General features: G+C 45.1%; 1 protein-coding gene across 5 annotated transcripts in view; it reads left to right on the top strand.

The window, feature by feature from the left end:
* Positions 1 to 4835: 4835 nt before the first annotated feature.
* LOC147621962 (uncharacterized) overlaps positions 4836 to 23462 on the top strand; it is a 100443-nt gene continuing 81816 nt past the window's right edge. For all 5 annotated transcript variants that reach the window (XM_086822983.1, XM_086822980.1, XM_086822981.1 and 2 more), the window contains exons 1-2: positions 4836 to 5250; positions 5907 to 6003. In XM_086822983.1, the coding sequence (XP_086679109.1) occupies positions 5005 to 5250; positions 5907 to 6003 (343 nt within the window). In that variant the 5' untranslated portion in view covers positions 4836 to 5004. The remainder of the gene's footprint in view (positions 5251 to 5906; positions 6004 to 23462) is intronic.

Raw genomic sequence — 23462 nt, 5'->3', positions numbered from 1 at the left:
AACATTTCCTCCCCCTTGAAAGAAAAGTTTTCGTCCTCGAATAAACTCAGAAAAAATTTTCTTCAGTGTAGCCACTTAACTTGGAGAAAGTTCTGTTTTATAAGTATTTCAATTATAGAAACTTTTCCTTTCATGAAGGAATATAACTTCCTCGTTTATGTGTTCTTAAAATCCCTTTCTCTATAAGAGTATCTTTTTCTTTTAAAAACACCTATTGTCCATGTAAGTGTCATTATACCATAACGATTTGACACAGTGTTGAACTTTATGTTATCCTTATAACAATGAGTTTGGCTTTAACTTCTTCTTTTAAGATGAATATTTTGTTATGGTTAATGCTAAACATGAGGACAAACCAATATGATTATGTCCACCAACTTTGCATATGTCCTTGATGAGAGGCTTGTATGCAGTTAATGACTTTTCATTGCTCTTTTTTACTTCTTGAGTGTCATGATCAAATAGAAGCTTTACCTGGTTACCATCAACCCTTTTCCTAGTGAATACTTATATACACTAACTAGAACCAATCTTACTAATAACTTCCTTGCCGTGAGACACAATTCCTAAATAAGATTGTTCTATTACCTTTTAGTACCTTACGTACTAGTTGACAGACCTTGCATACCATAAGTAATGAAGAGTAAAGTAACCATTTAATCCTTTGGCCAATTCCTTTTACTTCTGGATCGTCGACTCAATCTAGAAGTTCTTTTGGATGAGGCAACCTCAACGTTGCTTGGTCAACTCCTTTCGATTACTTGTACGTTGGCCACTAGGCATCCCATTTCACCTAGTTGCTCCCAAGTACCTTGAGTAACTGGTCATTAACACTAGACCTTGCCTTTTAAAAGTTTGGACGCCCTTGAATTTGGATGATACCCCATTGGAAGGGTGTGACCAAAGGATGTTGGACATGATTCTCTCATGGGCTACCGACCTCGAGACTTTGCCCAACGATGAGTCTGTCTCCCATGGATACTCTTACCCTCTTCAATTGAACCCTAGCCCTTTGTTTGCTTTAATTCAATATCTTTTTATCAAACCCCATTTTAGTCTCCACATGCCACACCATGTTAGCCTGCATCATCAACATCGTGTGGAAACCCACCCTTGTCACCCTATTCTTCTTTGACCAACCCATCTCATTCATGGACACCACAGTCTTGTACTCCATTGAATCCCATCCACTTGTGTCCACCCTAGCCTCTTGGTGTCACTTGTTTGTGAATTTTACACTCTTTATCAAGGAAGATCATTTACTCGACCTCTCAGTACCACTTACCCTCAACTTTCCCATCCATGTACACTCACTTCACTCAGCCATGCTAGCCTTGAAGACACTTATTCCCCAAACAATCAACTCTACTTTTTGTTAGCTTTGTAACATGTCAACAATCAATACAACCCATTGGGCATCTATATAATATAGTCTACTCTTACCTTAAACAAGCCCCACTGGCAATGCTACTATCCATCGCATCCATGTGGCCTACTCGTTTTGTGGACATCTAGATCCATGGATGAGGCACATGCCTTTGCCTTTTCCAAAGCCATAAGCTTGATAATGAGGAGGATGACCTTGGTGGGTTCTTAGAAGGAAACTAAGGTGGGCACCAACGTCTTGTAGAGAATCTTTCGAGAGCCCTGTAAGCCAACAATCAGACCCCCTCTTTGGATAGTTTGGGCAATAAAGAAAATCCCATGGAGCTAAGCCCACCCACTTCTCCAACTGGCCCAACTCTAACCCTCATCCATAGCCCTCCTATCAAGGGCAACATATTCCATGGGAGCCTCTTACCTCATCCACTATTCAACTACCCTAAAGTCCCAACCTTCTCCCACAACTCAACGACCTTAGTAATTGCATCCAATGAGCCTCGCACCCTCAAATCATTCCTTGAGGGGTAGGATCTCAATGAGGAACCAATGCCAAGTACATAAGAAGAATCCATTGAAGATTATCGGAAGGACCCAATAGTGTCCTTGTGTGTCTATAAACATCAGCTTACATACTTGCCAACCATGCGGGATTTCATATTCTAAGGCAACTTTCATAACCACTTGGATATCCCTGAAATCAATCTGGAAATCAACACATGGATCACCTATTTGCCTAGTGGAATATCAACCACTTGCCGTCGCAATAGAGGAGGTTGGCACTTTGTTGGTCCTAAGGACTACCCATCCACAAGTCACACAGGAGTCTAGCCTGAGTGGTGCGCATGCCCTATCTCCCTAGTGATCACCAAATGTGGCATGACTACATAGCCATACCCAGAGAAGTCCACATTGAACCCAAGTTCATGAAAATCAAAAGAATATGGTCCTGGAGTAAGTTTATGTGCATGGAAGGAAAAGGGCCTGCCTATAACTTTCCATACATTGATGGCCCCTCACACCCCTCACTACCACAGAGATGTGGCTCCAAATGAAGAACTTCAATGACCTCTCCTACTTGCAGGAGAGGTATGTAAGCAAAAGGGGCTCGTCTTCAATCTCAATGAAGGTCCCAATTTTTGCCAGCAGAGTAGAGCAACTCATCATCCTCATCTTTAAGGAGGAACCTAATCAAAGAGGGGCTCTAGTCTTCAATCTCAATGAAGGTCCTAAATTCAGCTCTAGCAGAGATCTTTACAGCATGGTCAAATACTTCTGCAGCCCCACAAAGTGGTCACTTTTTAAGACATGCCAGATATCGGCTTTTGGAAGCCCTTTGAGATCATGTGAAGATCTGGTTGATGGCTTTCCCACAAGAATCACATCCTACCGACGATATCTTTGGTACCAATGTAGGTTGGTAAGTCTCACCCCATAATGGGCCATGCTTACTACTTTTCACATTCTTTCCCACAAGCCCTTGATCACGTTTTACTGATGGTATCTTTGGTACCAATGCGGGTTGCTAAGTCTCATCCCAACACAAGTTGCACGTAAAAAAGAGGCGAAGAAAGTAGAAGTGAAAATGTCAAAGTAAGCAGTGTGTTGGAGTTTTCACTAGAAGAAGCTTCTACACGAGCCTCACATTTTCCCACTGCCCATGCACGACACTTGCCATACATACATGAGCTCTGTCTATAGTAGACACATAGACACCACTCGTTTAGAATTTGCAGTAAGCCTCATCGTTGACAAACCCTCCATGTACGTTTCTAGATGGGGGGACCATAGGGCATGAGTTGGCCATGGTATGATCCATTGTGTGGACCTTCCTAAAATTTGTAGGACCCTTCCATAACCTTGTCTTCAACCACACCACCCGTTGATCCACAATGCCCCTATCCCGAGTGGTGCTCAACAACGCCAAATCCCTCGAGCCATATAGGCCACCTAGCTCCATTATTGTAGCTATGTGTAAAGCTAGCTGCCTACCCTGCCTCACGCTATAATCATCTTGACACCCCAAGAAAAGGGATGTTGAGTAAATGTAAAAGAAATTAGCCAAGGGAGTCGAAGAAAGAAGTTGAGTTGGAGAAGTCTTCGTCTTTAAGCATCATGATGTGAGATCGGGATAACTCTCATGTCATGCCATGAAGATTTGGACTGGCACATCTACCCATGCAAATCATTCCATGGTGGTCTTGGCTCTCATTTTGCCCATCGCAAGGTGCCGACCGCTTCTACAACTATCTAATTTTAAAGGTCCATGCCATTTCCACAGCCATCGGGGGCCTCACATGAAGAACCTCTATATCGTCTATCACTTTTCATAACGCTTCCACACGTTGCCTACTACCAGGGCTACCCAAAGCTTCTCACCGCTTTGTTCTATATCTGGTTGGGGATTGGTTCCGAACCATACCACTTAACCTTGCGTGCCAACTTCATTGTGTATCCTGGACTATCCATGCCTTTCCATCCTAATAGCAACTTCACCACCGACTTGGGTGATGTGAGGACATGTCACCAGTAGGAAGGGGGGTATATTAACCATTCCGTTGATTAACATGATTTCACCCATCAAGGCACTTCACCGTCTTACCTGCTCGAACGGGCCCTTACCTTTTGTAAGATGGCAGTGGAAAATATAAAACTGCCTTACCTTGTAATTAATGTTAAATAAGGAAAGTCTAACGACTTCGTGTACATACTTGGTTAAGACTAGTAATAGAGGCCGTACTATTTTTAAGTTTGGTCGGCCTAGTGTAAAAACTAGTCACTTAAGTATAAGTCCTTTTTGACAATAAGCAATACACAATCATTCTCTTGTAATAGAATACTTGTGAGCTTTTCTCTTCTCTATTCCTGCTTGCTTGTATGCTATTCGGTTTATGCATGCTAGATGCTTGCTTGCTTGAATAGGTTTGCTTATAGGCTTCCCTCTTCCGTTAGCTTCTTCTTCCCCCACCTTTTGTTAGAGAGAACCATCACTATGGACCAGCACTATTTGCCTCCATCTAGGCGAAGATGTCACTCCCTTCATCCCCTCGGCAAAGAGCATTTTGGTGTCACAACGGAGTGAGAACACGACATATGAGTTAGTGCACCCACATCAAAAAGTTACAATTATGGCTCTAAGGCAAGGCTAAAGTAAGCTCTTGACTTGCGAGAGAGAGAGAGAGAGAGAGAGAGAGAGAGAGAGAGAGAGGATCCTTGAAAGCGAAATGGGGGAGGGGGGGAGAGTTTGGGAGAGAGCTGGTGTTCTTAGAAAACATTTTTTTTTCAACAAATTACAAAACTTGGACCCTTAAAATTTTGAAGGTTTTTGTTGAAAATTTGTAAAATTTTGAGCTAAAATATAACATAAATGCCCTATTTTTTTTTTGCCCATTTTTCAAAATTGAGAAAATAAAGTTTATAGGTGAAAACCATAAAATTACAGGTGCATTGTATATAGTTTGCAGGTTTTCTATGAACTATGAGAGAGCCATGGCTGGAAATTTGTAGGGAAGTGTTTCCTTTTTTTGTTCTTCGTTCTGAAGGTTTTGCTATGTCTTAGTTAAGTGGTGAATTTTTATACCTTAGTCTATGGTACCCGAATGTATAGTATACGGTGTATAAACCATGAATCTGATAGTACCACCCACTCATTTTCATGTCGCACATGTCAAATACTTGGAGATGGCAACAACGCTCGCTGTAGTGGACAAGCCCTTGGCACTAGCAGGCTTTCACACCACAAACAGCAACACCATCAACAAGGGAAGCAGCAACGACGAGTCTCCGTCGATGATGAGCAACGACGCCTACATCCATTTGATGCTAGGCCCTTGGAGAGACTTGAAGCGTCCCTGGCTTGTGCAGTCTGAGGTAGGCCCTTGTTCTCTCTTCCCTCTATCTTTTGCGTCCTTCTCTGAGATAAGGCACATTCGGCTTTCACATATGAGCTACTTGACACTACCTTGGAGCGTTTACTGCCCTTCAAACATAAAGGGCTGTATGCAGCAACCCATTGTACGTATGTGGACTGCCCTTGTGTGCAAATAAAATACCAATCTTGTCAGAAATAGATGGCCTGACCTCAGTCAGGATCAGCCCTTGGGTGAGATCGGTGGGCAGATGCTGCCCGCCTTCATCATGCTCTATGCAGCCTGATTTTAAGGTTAATGTGTAATTAACTCTTTCTTTGTGCTAGTGGCTGAGTTTTCCATTCGGCACTCCACAGATTGGTAGAAGCTCAACATGTTGATATGCAATATGCCCTCGAGTATTCTATGTATAAATTATGCTTTCTACTCTGTTACGAATGATAGATAGTTTACATCATGCTGTAAATATGTTTAATTTCACAAACAGCACCTAGATGTACCTGTATGGAGGATGATTCTCTGTGTTAGCAGTATTCCAATTGGTACTAGCTCATTATTTGAGCTTGTGAGTTGTATTTTTTTATGAGAAGCATGGGTTTACATTAAAGATTGTCATGAAACATCAGTGACTTTGAGACTTATACCACACTCTTGCAGTCAAATGTGAGACGAGAACGAAGAAAACTGCCAGACCCACCATGTGCGACTTGCAAAGGGACTGGGCGTGTTACATGCAGGCGCTGTAGAGGCAGAGGTTCTCTCTCTCTCTCTCTCTCTCTCTCTCTCTCTCTCTCTCTCTCTCTCGCGCGCGCGCACGCACACACACACACACACACACACACGCGTGCGCACGCTCTTTTTTTTGGGTGCTTCTATTAACAATGACTTATGTACAGTATAGGAGATAGACTCAAGATAAGTCCATCTTTAAACAACTTCAGAAGTAAAAACACCTCGAACTGGCTAAAAGCAATGTCCTCCAACTGCAAGTACTCATGGAGGGATTGTCGCAAATTCATCTTAAAGTAAGCATATGCCCAAACATAGCACTGTTTCTCTTCTTCCATATTGTCCATAGAGCCTAATATCTAGTCCATAGAAAGAAAACATCAAAATTAGGAGAGTTGGGCACACCAATCCCAAATATCCAAAATTGCTTTCCATATCGCTTGCCTAGAAAGCTTCCTGTGATATCATCGGCCAATCATCGAAGAAACTCCCTTGTCTCCAAACAATGCCATGACAGATGTGGTATAGTTTCAGAACGAGCTCATCATTTGCACCAACATGAAAGCCATCTATTTTAGATCATAACTGCATAATTTTTTCTCACAACAAGGTATAAGCCGCTAATTTTCCACACCTCACACTCCTCAGCAGAATGGTGTGGTTGAAGAAGGTGCTCTTGTATGTTACCACGATCAACCTCAGTGCATGTAACAAAATACCAGACTGTAGAGTTACCCTTGCAGAGTTATTGTCCTCATCGAGGAATCTCAAGCATAGAGATCCTCCAACTTGGACCAAACTTGATGTGCACTAGCAAGAGTTTGCACGGTGGGTGAGACCACCTTCGTAATGGTCCGCTCTAGCATTGAGTGCGCCTTGCAATTACGTTCTTCCGAGTCTTGTAATTCCGCAAGGAATTCATCCTCCTGAGCTTGGGTCCAACACCTCGAGTTTTGAGGACGCTCGGGCTTCTTCGTATTCCTCTGAACAATCCTCCCACAAACTCCTATGAATAAACTGGACTTGTAGATTGAGCTTCCAATGAGCATAGTTGGTTCCATCCAACTTGTCCTCCTTGTTTGTAAGGGGGGACCCATATCCACCACATCAACAACGAATGCCACAAAAAAAAAACACAAATCTCAGCACTCTAAGACTTCTCTCAAGCGCTTTCCAACGGAGCGAGGCACGAGGACCAATCAGCCCCCCCTCAAACCTGAGAGAGAAAGGGGCTGGACAGCAGCAAAACAGTCCACCAAAACGCACCGGAAAGAACCAACTGAAGGGAGGGGAAGCCGGGGAAGAAGTAGGGCTATTGAGGCCACTTGTCAGGCTGCACCACACGTGAATAGACCGTTATTGAGTCCACCCTTGAGAGAAGAAGGTCTTGACTTGGGCACTCTCAAGAAGACATAATCTCCTTCTTTATGCCTTGTATGCACATCGGCATTGAGCCTTCTTCATGTTGTCCTTGCATTGTTGCATCAACTCTTGCATTCTCTCAAACTCTTCCTTTGCATGAGGGTTGACCTCATCCTCTTTGAAGACCATTTATGGCACATGCACTCTATAACCATAAAGAGCCTCAAATGATGACATGCCAATGCTTGAGTGAGAGCTATTGTTATAACAAAATTGAGGCAAGTAAAGCCACTTATCCCAAGTGGTTTGTGTCTCATGGCAATAATTCCTCAAGTATGTCTCCAACTACTTATTAACCCTCTTCGTTTGCCCATCAGTTTGAGGGTGATAGGTGGTGCTTGGAGTAAGCTTGGTGTTCATGCCTTCAAACAAATTATTCCAAAAGGAACCCATGAACTTAGAGCTTCTATCACTTACTATTTATTGAGGCATCTCATGTAGCTTGAATACATTCTCCATGAATTGAGAAGCCGCTTGAGAAGCTGAAAATTGGATCTTTGTTGGAATGAAGTGAGCCGCTTTGGTTAGCCTATCCACCACCAACATAGATGAAATTCCATCCATGCTTTGTAAGAGGCAAGCCGGTGATGAAGTCCATAGATATATAAGTCCATTTGTCTTGTGGAATAGGCAAAGGCTGAAGTAGACCACTTGGCTTATGAATAGAATCCTTGTTTTGTTGGCAAGGTAAGCATTTGGAAACATAGTCATATACATCCCTCCACAAGCATTTCCAATAGAAGCTTTACCTCACCTTGTCATAGGTTTTGTAGAGACCCAAATGACACGATAGCGATGAAGAATGTATCTCTTGCAACACTCTTTCCTTATATGAAGAGTTAGGAACCAAATACAACTTCCCATGATACCATAGAAGGCCATTGTGCACCTTATAATGAGAAAACTCATCACTAACACCATGCTGTAATTTTTGAAACATAGGGCCAGCCACTTGATCAAGTAGGTACTCCTCTTGTATTTTCATAATCCAATCCTTGTAGATCTCTCCCAAATAAAAGATAGAGTACATGCCCACGTATGGGAGAGAGCATTAGCCACCACATTGTCTTTTCTCACCGTGTATGAGATCTCAAAATCATAATTTTGAAGAATGGCCAACCACCTCCTTTGGTTGGGAGAGAGATTGGGTTGAGACATGAAATATTTGAGTACCCTATGATCCCATAGATGTAATGATGCCACTGCTAGAATATTGTGCATCTCAGTGTATTGGGGGAATGCCTATTTTATGGGTTTTATCCATTTTCTTCCTTTTTACCAGGTCGTGGGCAGTTGGCCAGCTCCTATGGGCAGTTGGCCAGCTTCCCTTACATCACTATATAAAGGGGCCTCCTCTATTCACTTCAATCATCCATTCCTTGCACATTGTACAACGCCTCTTGCTGGCTATTGCCATTGTAAAAGCTTCATGCTATAATAAAAGGTGATCTTGTCAACAGGCTCTCTCTCTCTCTCTCTCTCTCTCTCTCTCTCCTTTGCTCTCGCATCTTCACACGAGCGTTTTTCTACTAAAGGTGCTCTTGCCCCGTGCAGTGGCTGCTACTGTTTTAACGGTCAAGACAGCTTCTAGAGGTGGTTTATTCGCATGTGGTTCAGCCCGACAAGCGGCCCTAACATCTTTGCTTCTTCCCCGCTTCCCTTTCCTTAGGTTGGGTGTTTCCGGTGCGTTTTGGTGGACTGTTTTGCTTTGTCTAGCCTCTTTCTCTCAGATTTGAGAGGGGGTTGATTGGTCCTCGTGTTTTGTTTCGTTGGAAAATGCTCGAGTTGGAGTGCTGAGATTTGTGTACTTTGTTGTTGTGGATATGGCTCTTCCCTTGTACGAACAAGGATGACAAGCTGGACGGAACCAACTATGCCCATTGGAAGCTGAATATGTAGATTTGGTTCATCCATAAGGGTTTGTGGGTGGTTGTTCAGGGTAGTGAGAAGAAGCCCGAGAGTCCTCAGAACTTGAGGAGGTGGACCGAGGTTCAAGAGGATGAATTCCTTGTGGAATTACAAGACTGGGAGGATCGTGATTTGAAGGCGCATTCATTACAAACGAGGTCTCACCGGCCGTGCAAACTCTTACGAGTGCAAATTAAGTATAGTCCGAATTGGAGGATCTCTTTGCTCGAGATTCATCGATGCGGGTAGTTAGGGCAACTCTATGGTCTGTTATTTCCTGCCGACAGTTCTATGCACTCGTTTCTCATGAAGGCCAAAGTTATCTACGACTAGTTATTGGCAATGGGTGTTGCTTTGTCCTTTGCTCAGTTGGTTGCTCTTATCCTCACCAAGCTTCCCCTGGAGTATGATGTGGTTTCTCGGGCTTTGCGGTGCTAGGTCATACACGTTGTGAGAGAGAGAGAAGTTGACGCAGAGAGAGAGAGAGAGAGAGAGAGAGAGAGGGGTTGGCGAACAACGCTTGACGTATTTAGCAATGAATAGATGGTTTTTTACAATGGGGGCATAGGGTTGTTTATATATCCCATAGGTAGAGATGGCCGACCCATTAATAATTAAATAGGGGCTTATCCCACATGAGATTCATTTCTTAACACCCTCTCTGTAGCTCATAGTGGGCATAAGTAGGAATACCAAGTCGATGAAGAAGCTACCATGGACACCCCAGCAGTGGCCAACCACTAGGTACACCTCGGATTTGCAACCACCAGCTTGTCACCACCAAAAATGCCATCCTGAGCACCAATTGCTTCAAAGAACATTGAACTGTAGACCACACTACGTCCAAGAATCCCCATTCATGAACAGTGAACACATCACGTCCAAAAAAACTCCACAAGATAATGAACTTTGGTACACACCCTGTCCATAATCCCGAAAACAACAATGAATGATTGCAGCATATCCATAGTGTTTTATACGCCATGTTGGTTCCTTGCCAGATGCCTAGTGCTTTGAATTCTGACACACGAATCCAAACACCCAGAAATTGAACTCCGACACACGGGTCCAAGTCATCAAAACGGGAGCACAGACTGCCCCTCTCTGCCACTCACATGCCTCTCTCTGGCTGAAGTACGTGGTAGCATCCATCCACCAAGCTAGAATGCTGGAGCATGTGCCAGTGTAGTCCTCGCCACACCGGCAGACGCCGTAGCATCCCTAGTGGAATCACTGTCACTGTCATCCTCGTCAGCTTTGCCTTTGCCTTTGTCATTCGTCGAGCCTTGAGCTTTAGCTTTGGATTTGCAATCCCGAGCCAAATGCCCTCGCTTTCCGCACTTATAACAACGGCTCCTAGACTTCTTATTGGATTCCGATGCAGCATGTGCCGATTCTACATCCTTCGGAACTCGAATCTTGCCTTGGGAAATGAGCATTGCTTCCTCCTCAATGAGAAAGGAGCTGAGATCATCAAATTCCAGCTTTTCCTTCGTGACTTGTAAGCGTAATGCCCTCGAGACCATCTCGTACTCCTCAGGCAACTTCGTAAGAACCAAGGCAGCTAACTGGGTACTAGTTAATGCACTATTCATAGCCGATAACTGATCATGGATAACCTTTGCCTTCATTAGAAATGACTGCATAGAGGTCCCGGCTTCAAACTTGATGGAAAACAACTGGCCGAGAAGGGTTACTGCTCGCATTGTTGAGTCTCGATCAAACATTCCTGCAAGCTTTGACCACATTTCCTTGGCAGTCTTTAAAGTCTGAATGGCAGGGGAAATTTCCTTGGTGAGAGATTCTGCAATCGCCGACATCGCCTTCGCATTGTGAGCTTCCCAATCCACAAGGGATTTGAGAAACTCCTCCTCCTGAAGACGTGTGAACCGATTGCTATCCCTTCGGAGACGTTCCTCCGAGCCATCAACAATGTTCCATAAGCCTTTTCTGCTAAACCATAGCCTCATGATCAAGTTCCAATGCGCATAATTGTCGCCATTCAGTTTGTCATCCTTGCTCGAACACGGGAGTCCCATCTCGAAAACTCCGTCCACCTCTTCTCAGTCGACCCGGTCTTCGATAACGCACGTCTCCTCCCTTCGCCTTCTCTTCTCCCAGCCGGCGGTTCTCTTGCGGCTGCACTCCTGCTGCACGAGCGGTGCCACTGGCCTCCTCTTGCTCTGCCGCCTGCAAGAAAACGTAGCTTTTGCTGCTGCTCTGCCTCGCGCACTTGTGTGCCTTTCTTGCCGCCTTGCTTGAGTCCTGCTTCTGCCCGCTCAATGTGCGCCACCCTTGCTGGCTGCTATGCAGACGCTGCCCTTGCTAGCCGCCATGCATAGTGCGCTGCCTTGAGATACCCGCTTTTGCTGGCCTTGGGTGCTTTGGCTGCTTCAAGAAGAAACGCAGGTTTGCTCTAGCCTTGATGCAGACGCAGTCTGCCGTGCGTCTCCTCCCTCGTGCCTTGTGTGTGTCCGAGGATCAGAAGCCTTCAAGCTCTGATACCATGTCAGAATCGTACATGCGGAAGCTTGAATACACGTTGTGAGAGAGAGAGAAGTTGACGCAGAGAGAGAGAGAGAGAGGGGTTGGCGAACAACGCTTGACGTATTTAGCAATGAATAGATGGTTTTTTACAATGGGGGCATAGGGTTGTTTATATATCCCATAGGTAGAGATGGCCGACCCATTAATAATTAAATAGGGGCTTATCCCACATGAGATTCATTTCTTAACAAGATCAAGGTTTTTCTTAACAGTTCAGATCAGGCACTTACTTTAGTTCAGAAGAAAGGTCGGAGTCGTTGCTTCTCATGTGAGAAGAGAGGACATCTGTCTAAGAATTGTTTGTCTAAGAAGAAGGGCAAGACCAAGGACACGTCTTCATCTTAGAAGAAGGGCAAAGACACAACACACAACAGTGATACAGATACTTCTAGTGATTCATCTAGGGCTCCCAGGGTGATTGCGGCTCGAGAGGACCGAGATGGTGTTCTTCTCTAGTATACATGCAGTTTCCCCCATGTGCTTCTAGCCAGAGGAGGCTTGTGGGCGGGAGAGGGGATTAGTAGCAGCTCCATTTTTTGGTGCATGGGAACCATGAGTCGGAGTTCCAACAATTTAAAATTTGGTAGGACAAGGTCGGCTTTGGTGTAGTAGAGACTATGGGCAGGATCTGTTCGGAGTTTATTGTTTGAGGTTTTGGGACGTGATGTATTCACAGTCCATTGTTGGGAGATAATGGGCGCGGTGTGTTCAACAGCCCATCATTTTATTCTTGGAGTTCATTACACACTGTCGTGGGAATTTGGAGCCAAGCAGATTTCTTTGCTGTTTGTGGTGGCATTGTGTTTCGAGGAAACAGGTTGGCTCCGAGGTGATTCCGGTATCTGTAATACTGGAGGGTCTATGGTTGCATCTTCATCAGCTTATCTTCTTTAGACTCTTGCACACTATGAGGTGCAGAGGAGGTGTTCGAATATTGTGCATCTTAGCGTATTGGGGGAATACCTATTTTATGGGCTTTATCCATTTTCTTTCTTTTTAGTAGGTCATGGGGTGTCGGCCAGCCCCTATGCGCAGTCGGCCATATTCCCTTGCATCACTATAAAGGGGCCTCCTCTATTTACCTCAATCATCCATTCCTTGCACATTGTACAACTCCCCTTGCTTGCTCTATTGCCATTGTAAAAGCTTCATGCTATAATAAAAGGTGATCTTGTCAACAGGCTCTCTCTCTCTCTCTCTCTCTCTCTCTCTCTCTCTCTTCTTTTCTCTCTCTTGCTTTCCTTGTCTATGTTTCCGCCCTTGCATACTCCAACAACCACTTCTTGATTGCATGTATGATTGCCAACATTTTTTGCTCATACATATGCAAAGATCTCTTTTTGTCGGTGAGCTTTCTACACTCGTATGCAATCACACCATGCTCTTGGTATAAGACGACCCCAATACCACTACCACATGCATCCGCCCTTGTGGTAAAAGGCAGGGAAAAATCAAGGCATACCAAGATAGGGGTTGAAGTGAGGATTTCCTTCGGTTTTAAAGCCTCTTTTTTTTTTTTTTGGAGGGGGGGGGGGGGGGGAAGCGGCAATGGATGCATAATGCTCGATGAACCTCCTATAGAAAAAAGAAAGCCTGGAGAATCCTCTCAATTGAGTAGTGTTGGTTGGAGTAGGCTATTCTTTGACACATTGCACCTTCTTTGGATCCACCTTGATGTCCTCACGACTCACAATGTGTCCCAAATACTCCACCTTATACTCCATGAAAGAACATTTGCTTTCTTAGGCATATAATTTATGCTCTCTGTAACTTGGTTGAACACAATGCTAATCAATACACTTAAATACACTAAGATTTGATGGACACTTGCTCAAAATACAAGAAGTAAATTGCTGAATTGACAAGAGACACACAATGAGCCGGAACGGCCGACCCCTCCCTCAAATAAAGTATATTGATCTTGGGAGAATCAAGTACATAGTGTCATGGGCATTTTTGACCAGATTTCCATACCAATGCATATGAATACAGTATTGCAAACAAGTGGTTGTCGATGTAGACTTGCAATCCACACTACCCTCTCAAGTGCCCATGTTCCCTACCATCTGCTCTCTATTGTTCCACCAACACAAGGTAGCAACAATCTGCAAGAGAGCACGTAGGACAAGAGAACACTACACAGGGTATGTGATCTTGTAATCCGGTTTCTCCCTCCTGCTACATGCTCCCAAATTTAAGCATAAAAGCTTACCAATAGCAAGTAGAGTCGATGACAGTGGAAGTCTTCACGATGGAAGTCCTTGGAGTGTTGAGATCTTTGATTTGTCGCCTTTCTTCGCGACAAAAGTCTTCAAGAGGAGGAAGGGAACCTTGGGAAAGCTTTCCCTATGGTTCAACTTGAGAAAGAAAGGTTGAAATTAGGGTTTTCAGCAAAAAGACCAGAAATTACAGCAAAAATGAGAGCTGTTTTGTTGAATTTCAGTCATTGGGAGTGAGTAGGAGAGTGATTAGCACTTGGAAACACTGTTGGAAGCTTGGAAAACACCCTCGCAAGTTGGGTATGGCTATGGAGAGCTTGGAAATGGAGAGAAATGGTGGAAAAACAGAGTTTTCAGCCTCCAAAAATCTTCATAAAGAGAAAACACGAATTTTCTCTTAATAAGTAAGTGAATTGGGGTCCAATCAGGTGAAGGGACATGGGGAGATGCCCATTTATGAGTAAATGGGGAGGATCAGGTCCTGGACATTGAGTCTTGTCCGCTTCGGGACTTTAGTGAGTGTGAACTTGGAAGCGGTCATAATTTATAAGTGACTTTTGGGCGCCCAAACTTTAATGAAGTGGGAACGCACTCACTTATAAATATTGGCTAAGTCCTAAGGGCTATTTGAGCCTAGATTGGGTAATACTTACTACCTGTTCACATGCCACACAACCATGTCAGCAGGTAGTTTCACACGCACGGTTCACGGGCGGGCGTCCCCTTACCTAGAACTACACATCGGTCAAGGAAGCATGAAAACAGCATGCAATTTCAATTGCAAGCAAGCACATAAAGATGCTATGCAATGCAGCATTGGTATGGACAATCCCCGTTCATGAGACTATACCAAAATAGACATGCTCCAGGCAAGTACACGAGGTACCAGACCCAATGGAACACCAATCCACCAAGCATTTCCGGGCATGTACACGGAGGCACAAGTCCCAATGGAAAGCCAAGTGCATAGTATCACATGAGTGGCATCAATCCCCGGCATATACAACTGCCATGGACACTAGTCTAATGTACATACATGATAAGAAAGCACGGGTAGACCAATTGGGTGGCCAAATGGTGACATCCTCCCCCGGCTTCTAAACAGTTGTCCGCAACTGAAAAGCATCGAAATATGTCTGAAGCACATGCGGGCAATCTTTGAAGAACTCTTCATCTACCCATTTAGCATCAATGGGAAGATAGTTCCTAAACTTCACAAGGTAACGCCTGAGAACTTTGCATGCAGCAAGCTTGCGTTCCTTATGATACACAATCTGCCCTGGTTGCAAGATCTCCTCAAGCTCATCCACTTCTGGTGGATGCTCAATGACCATTTCATTGGGCTCTGGCCCTACATACTTGCGAAGGAGACTCACATGAAAAGCATTGTGTATGTGCCAATGACTAGGTAATGCCAATCTGAAAGCCACTTCATTGATCTTCTCGATCACTCGAAAAGGCCCATAGTACCTGGTTGCAAGCTTACGATATGCATCCTCTTTGCCAGGCCTCTTTGCAAGTCTTGCTTTCTCAAATTTCAGCAATACCCAATCATTCTCTTTAACATCCAATTGCCTTCTATGCTTGTCGGCAGCCTTTTTATGCTTGTCCTGTGACCTTGCAATGGCTGTCCGCACCTGAGCAAGAGCAATATCCAAGTCTCTTACATACTCATCAGTTGCAAATATCTCATCCTTTGTGCGAAGGATGGGTGGCAAAACCACCTTACCATAAACAATCTCAAACGGGGCCTTTTCCGTAGTAGATGCATGCACCGTGTTGTTGTATGTAAATTCCACAAGCGGTAAGTACTTCTCCCAAGAAGACTTCTGATCCGCCACATAACATTTCAAGAGATCCAACACTGCAGAATTTGTAGCCTCACTTTGCCCATCCGTTTGAGGGTGATAAGCTGATGAGAACTCCAATTTGGTGCCCATATTATGAAATAAGACCCGCCAAAAGAGACTTGTAGTCCTGGGATCTTTATCCCCCACAATGGACTTCGGCATTCCATGATGTTTGAACACTTGTGCAAGAAATATTTTAACCATATGCTCAGCTTTGATGGTCTTTTTGACCGGCAAGAAATGAGCTTGCTTGCTAAACTTGTCCACAATTGTCCAAATTGCATCATTACTCTGTTGGGTACGTAGCAAGTCCATAATGAAATCCATTGTAATACTTTCCCATGGTTACGTGGGAATAGGCAATGGCTGAAGCAAACTTGGTGCCTTTTGCCTATCAAATTTGACTTTTTGACAGGTGATACATGCACGTACATGTGCCTCTATGTCCTTGCGCATACTTGGCCAAAAGAAATACCGCTCAATCATGTGCGTAGTAGGCATTATGCCTCTATGACCAGCATATGGAGGAGCATGGCACTCATCCAAAACCTTTTGCCTCATGTTAGACACCACACATAGGCAATTATCTTTCATGAGATAACCCTCTTTGATCACATACGAGGCATGTGCATGACCAGCCATAAAATTAGTCCGAATAGTGGCAAAATCAGCATCTGTATGATACAAATCACGCATGGTAGACAAGTCCCCATGAGAGGCAACCGAGATAGCTGCTACATACGGCTTTCGTGACAATGCATCGGCCACTACATTCTTCTTTCCCAGGGTGTGCAAGATCTGAAAATGAAACATAGAGAGAAAATTGGCCATCCTTATATGCTTCTCTGACAACTTAGTTTGAGTAAGAAAATACCTCAAACTCTAGTGATCTGTCTTCACAGTGAAATTAGTCCCAAGAAGGTAATGTTTCCATATAGTAAGTGCATGAATTACAGCCAAGAGCTCTTTCTCATAAATACCAAGAGAGCTCTGCATCATGCAATCTACGGCTCTCATAAGCCACGGCATGTCCCTCTTGATTAAGGACAGCTCCTATGCAATTTCCAGATGCATCACATTCCACACAAAAAGGCTTTTGCAAATCCAGAATGGTCAACACTGGACCATGAGTAGTTGCATCTTTCAATTTGAGGAATGCATCTCTCTCTACATTAGTCCATTTGAACACGGCCTTTTTCTTTGTCAAATCATGTAAAGGAGAAGCAATCCATGCAAAGTGCCGAATGAACCTGCGGTAGTAAGAGCATAATCCAAGAAAACTACGGATCTCATGCACCGAACTCAATTCGGGCCAATTCCGAATTGCATCAATCTTTGCAGGATCCATCCGCACTCCATCTTTGGACACAATATGCCCAAGATAATGTATCTTTGACAAGAAGAACTCACTCTTCTTTGCATTTATGAAGAGTTTATGCTTATGGAGCTCTTCAAAAACAATAGCCAAATGAGCTTTATGCTCTTCTTCGGTCTTCGAGAAGACTAGGATGTCATCAAAGAAGACACCTGTAAATTTCCTGTACCCACGGAATATGCGATCCATCTTTCTATTGAATGCAGTCGGGGCATTTGTAAGACCAAAAGGCATAACAAGATACTCATAAAAGCCCAAATGTTGTTCTGAAAGCAGTTTTGTGTACATCTTCAGACACTACATGCACTTGATGATATCCACTCTTGAGATCAATTCGGCTAAAGCATGCTGATCCATCCAACTTGTCAAGGATGTCGTCTATGCGTGGAATCGGAAACTGATTCTTGATGGTAAGCTTATTCAAAGCTCTATAATCCACACACATACGAAAGGATCCATCCTTCTTTTGAACCAAGAGGACGGGTGAATAATATGGGGAAGAGCTTGGTTGAACCAAAACCTCCTCAAGAAGCTCATTCACTTGCTTTATGATCTCCTCTTTTTGGGATGCACTTACACGATAGGCTGGCCTATTAGGTGGTGAGCTACCCGGCACAAGATCAATGCGATGATCTTCCAGTCGTAGAGGTGGTAACTCATTTCGTAACTCATCAGCAAAACAATCATTGTGCTCTTGCAAAAATTTCAGCCTATCATTACTAAGAGTGTTTACAAGTACATTATTTTTCTCAACATGATCTCGTACAAAAATCAAGTACGCAAAAACACTCTTTTTCATTACTTTCTTAATTTGTACATGAGATACAAGGGGAATGGTTGTTAGAAGTCATCTCCTGTCCAGTTTTATACACCAGGGCCTTTGTTGTGGGTGTGCCCGCCCTTATGAGGTGTTTTCCCATTTTTCCCCACTCTCCGTATTTTTCCCCTATTTTTTTCCCATTTTTTCTGAGGCTTGGGAGGGCTGCCAGAGGGTGCCAAGAGCAGTACAGTGCTGGCCGACTGGGTGTTTATCAGTCGTGGGCACTCTTGCTGCTGGCCGACTGGTTTTCATCAGTCGTGGGCACCAGTTTGCTGGCCGACTGCATTTATGCAGTCGTGGGAACTCTTTCTTCAGTCGTGGGCACTTTAGTGCTGGCCGACTGCCCTCCAGGGAGGTATATATAGGCCCCCAGTCCCCATACCTTATTTGTATCATTTCTCGGGATCTTCTTGTGTATATAGAGCAGAGTTACACGCCTACATCTCTCTCTCTCTTGTGCTGTTTTTCTGCCTGCGTTTTTTGCTCTTGTGTTCCCAGATTTGGTCATCATCTCCGCTGCGTATTCTGACATGGTATCAGAGCCCTAGGCTCTAGATAGGTCTTGGGATTTGTGTGAGCAAGAGGGGGACTGTTTTGTGGCTGATTGGTGGACTGTTTTGGGCTGATCGGGAAGAGAAGGTGCAAGAGGAAGGCGGGCTGATTTGCTGGACAGCCACTTGCAGGTTTTAGTTCTTCTTTGTTCCCACCCACCGACCCTTTTCAGAGTACTTCCCCGCTATGGCAGATCTGTTTGAGATGGCTGAGAGACATGTGAAGATCCCGACACTCCCCACGTTCCCGGTGGACCGTCAGTTGGACGGGAACAACTACGGCATATGGAAGGTGATGATGGAATCTGTTCTGGAGTCTTACGACCTCGCTGATTTCGTCGTTGTTGGTGTTCCACGGCCGGAAGTAGAGGAAGGGGAGTTACCGTCGACCCGAAAGGACCGGGAGGCTCAGACACACATGTGGGATCGTGTCAACGCCAGGATCCGTTCGTTTATTTTCCTCAACTGCACACCACAGGTAATCAATCATGTAAAGCACATGACGGTGGCCAGAGGTATATGGCAGCATTTGGCCTCACTTCACAACAGGGTATCGCCCATGAAGAGGATTTCCTTGGAAGTACAGATGCGGGTTATGAGCCCTGCAAAGTCGGCGACGATGCGGGAGCATATTAACAAGCTGCAGGCTCTTCAGCAGGAAGTTCTTCAGACTGGGAAGGAGATATCGTCAGAGGACATGGCCATCACGTTGCTGTCACATTTGCCCTCTTCGTACTCAGCATTTTACTCCTCTTTGATTACCAGTGGCAGGCTCAGCACCATCATGTGGGAGGAGCTTGTGCCCATGGTCCTGGACCAAGAGGAACGATTCACGAACCCTCCTCAGGGTGGAGGTTCGGAGGCCTTAACTGGCCAACGGTCGAAAGGCCGTAACTCGGGCAAAGGGAAGGCTTCATTGGAGAAGTCTTCTGAGAAGAAGTCCGACGCTGACCGCGAGAAACTGAAGGCAGAGAGGACCTGTAATGATTGTGGCGAGAAAGGCCACTACTGGAGGTAGTGTCCCAAGCGGAAGACCGAGAAGGGTGAAGATTCCTCAGCAGCAATCATGAAGACTCCGGCTTTTGTGCACCTGGAGGTGATGGACACCGATGCTTCATTTTCTTCAGGCAGGGAGGAGATTGGAGGACTCTCCGCAGATGCTCGGGAGTGGATTCTCGATAGTGGTGCTTCCAGGCACATGACTCCTTCCCGTTCCGGTTTACAGGATCTCTGCAGGTGTTCTGGTCATATTCTTACTGGGGATACGTCCACTATCCCAGTTCACAGTGAGGGCAGGATGGAGATAGTTCCCGATGGCAGAGGGGGGAAGCATTCCTCCCAGGTGTTGTATGTTCCGGCACTTGGTTTTCATCTGTTGTCAGTGCATCAGGTTTGCAAGACTGGCGTACGGGTGGAGTTTGATGAGCATTTTGTTGCTCTCCGCCGGGACAAAGCAAGAGGCCAAGTGGTTTGGGAAGGTGGAGTGGAGAATGGAGTTTACAGGCTTTCAGCACTCTCTCTCCCAGGTCCTCAGGATTGTGATGAGTGGCAGTCTGGTAATGGCTACTCAAGTGTGGATACGCTGCAGGTGCGAGCTTTCCGAGACCAGGTGGTGGATAGCTTGCTAGTAGATGGCAGCAGTTGGCAGGAACTTTCCAGTACTGATGTTGGTAGTTCTTGTGTTCGTGCGTCAGAGGAAGCTGAACAGGTCACTTATGCTCTGATGTCTCGTAGTGTTCGGGACATAGAACCTCCAGTAGATGAGGATGTTCTTTCCACGGGGACCTTTCGGAAAGCCAGGCAGGTGACAGGTGCTTGCTTGTAGAAGGAGGTGGTTTCTCCAGGCTTTGTGGTTCCGGATTCAGAGGGGGTGGTTGACAGGTTTCATCAGGTTTCCAGGACTTGCTTGTGCATCGTAACAGGTGTTGATCCTTGTGAGCAGTGTGATGTCTCTTTGACTCAGAAGCTGTATGGTTCATTGATCTGGTTGATGGACACCAGATTGGACGGGAGCTTCCTGATGAGGCGGTTGAGCTCTTGGTTGCAGATGTCTCTTTGGGAGGCCGGATTGCGTTTCCTGTGGTTTCTGCGGCATGTGAAGGATCATGGACTCCTGTACACAGGAGGGGGATTGTTGGATGGAGTCCGACTCCGCGGTTGGAGTGACTCGGTTTGGGGAGGAGATCCGGACATGAGGGGATCTACTTCAGGCCCAGGAGCAGTTTTACGGAGCAGGAGGAGGTTACATTGCAGGTTTGGGCTTCCACTGGAGGAACCCATGGTCATCCAGAGGCACTTTGTTCGTGAACAGATCGTTGCTGATGACATCTTGCTCGAGTTCTGTTCAACGAAGGACAGTACGGTGGACCTCTTTACGAAGTCGCTCTCTGAGGATTTGCTCAGGCGGCACCCCAGCTCCCAGTGGTTGGTTTCACAGCCAGGAGCTGAGAGGGGGTGTTAGAAGTCATCTCCTGTCCAGTTTTATACACCAGGGCCTTTGTTGTGGGTGTGCCCGCCCTTATGAGGTGTTTTCCCATTTTTCCCCACTCTCCGCATTTTTTCCCTATTTTTTTTCCATTTTTTCTGAGGCTTGGGAGGGCTGCCAGAGGGTGCCAAGAGCAGTACAGTGCTGGCCGACTGGGTGTTTATCAGTCGTGGGCACTCTTGCTGCTGGCCGACTGGTTTTCATCAGTCGTGGGCACCAGTTTGCTGGCCGACTGCATTTATGCAGTCGTGGGACCTCTTTCTTCAGTCGTGGGCACTTTAGTGCTGGCCGACTGCCCTCCAGGGAGGAATATATAGGCCCCCAGTCCCCATACCTTATTTGTATCATTTCTCGGGATCTTCTTGTGTATATAGAGCAGAGTTACACGCCTACATCTCTCTCTCTCTTGTGCTGTTTTTCTGCCTGCGTTTTTTGCTCGTGTTCCCAGATTTGGTCATCATCTCCGCTGCGTATTCTGACAATGGTATCACCCTCTTCACCAGCATCAATTACATGCTCTCGGCCTTTATGCATGAAGGTGATCCTGTTGGTCTTGTAAGCCTTGTACGGATCAATACGTGTATGCCAAGGCTTTCTAAGCAATACATCACAACCATTCAAAGGTGCCACAAGAAAATCCTCATGATCCACATAGCCTTGAATGTGTATGCGCAACTTGCCAAGACATGTGGGATAGTTGTCTTTTCTGCATAGGCATCCTCGGTACGAGCCAAGTATGCACGTGCTACATCTCTCGGTTGCATGTGCAACTCTTGAGCAATCATTGCCATTGCATGATCCATATAAGATTCAGCTTTCTTGGTCTTCAAATGGTCATGTACCAATGGATCCTCGCGGCGGTAGAGATTCAATTCTTGTTGTTGTGCATGGAGAAGAGTCTGTATACGAGCAAGTTCAGCCCTCAAGACTATGGACTCTTCTTCGTGCATCTTCTCTTTGCTATGGGACGGCTGTCCCACATATTCATGTTCCCTATTGTGCACCACATGAGTTTGCTCATCCTGTAAAGCATTGGAGGCATGCATTTCATTGTCCCTGCCTCTTGTATTACCATCTCCAACATTCATTGTATGGCTGTCCATAATGTTCTAAGTGTAGAGATAGCTAGTGTTCACGGTGATCGTCTCTCACGATAGAAGTGAAAGAGAACCGTATGCTCTGATACCAATGTAACTTGGTATGAACACAATGCTAATCAATACACTTAAATACACTAAGATTTGATGGACACTTGCTCAAAATACAAGAAGTAAATTGCTGAATTGACAAGAGACACACAATGAGCCGGAACGGCTGATCCCTCCCTCAAATAAAGTATATTGATCTTGGGAGAATCAAGTACATAGTGTCATGGGCATTTCTGACCAGATTTCCATACCAATGCATATGAATACAGTATTGCAAACAAGTGGTTGTCGATGTAGGCTTGCAACCCATACTACCCTCTCAAGTGCCCATGTTCCCTACCATCTGCTCTCTATTGTTCCACCAACACAAGGTAGCAACAATCTGCACGAGAGCACGTAGGACAAGAGAACACTACACAGGGTATGTGATCTTGTAATCCGGTTCCTCCCTCCTGCTACATGCTCCCAAATTTAAGCATAAAAGCTTACCAATAGCAAGTAGAGTCGATGACAGCGGAAGTCTTCGCGATGGAAGTCCTTGGAGTGTTGAGATCTTTGATTTGTCGCCTTTCTTCGCGACAAAAGTCTTCAAGAAGAGGAAGGGAACCTTGGGAAAGCTTCCCCTATGGTTCAACTTGAGAAAGAAAGGCTGAAATTAGGGTTTTCAGCAAAAGACCAAAAATTACAGCAAAAATGAGAGCTGTTTTGTTGAATTTCAGTCATTGGGAGTGAGTAGGAGAGTGATTAGCACTTGGAAACACTCTTGGAAGCTTGGAAAACACCCTAGCAAGTTGGGTATGGCTATGGAGAGCTTGGAAATGGAGAGAAATGGTGGAAAAACAGAGTTTTCAGCCTCCAAAAATCTTTATGTCACATGCACTCTGCACTCAGTGCACGGTGACAAGATGGCTCATCATCAGAAGTGCAATAGTTGGACAGTATTAGAACCCAGTAGGATGATATTTGTCGTACGCCGTGACCCCATTGTACATCCTCAGTCCAGGATAAGTCAGGCACGAGCTACGTAGGTCATTCCTCAGCCTTAGCGGGTCAGTCAGTAAGTCAAGTCCCTTAACCCACTTGGAGAGAATTATTCATGCATGTAGAGTCAGTAGAAGCCTTAGGGTTTGCATCAAAAAGCACTCTGCATCCTGCATAA

The sequence above is a fragment of the Cibotium barometz genome, chromosome 29, assembly GCF_041138505.1.
Source record: "Cibotium barometz isolate CiBa-2024 chromosome 29, ASM4113850v1, whole genome shotgun sequence".
NCBI lineage: Eukaryota > Viridiplantae > Streptophyta > Polypodiopsida > Cyatheales > Cibotiaceae > Cibotium > Cibotium barometz.
This window is presented reverse-complemented; position numbering and strand designations above follow the sequence as displayed.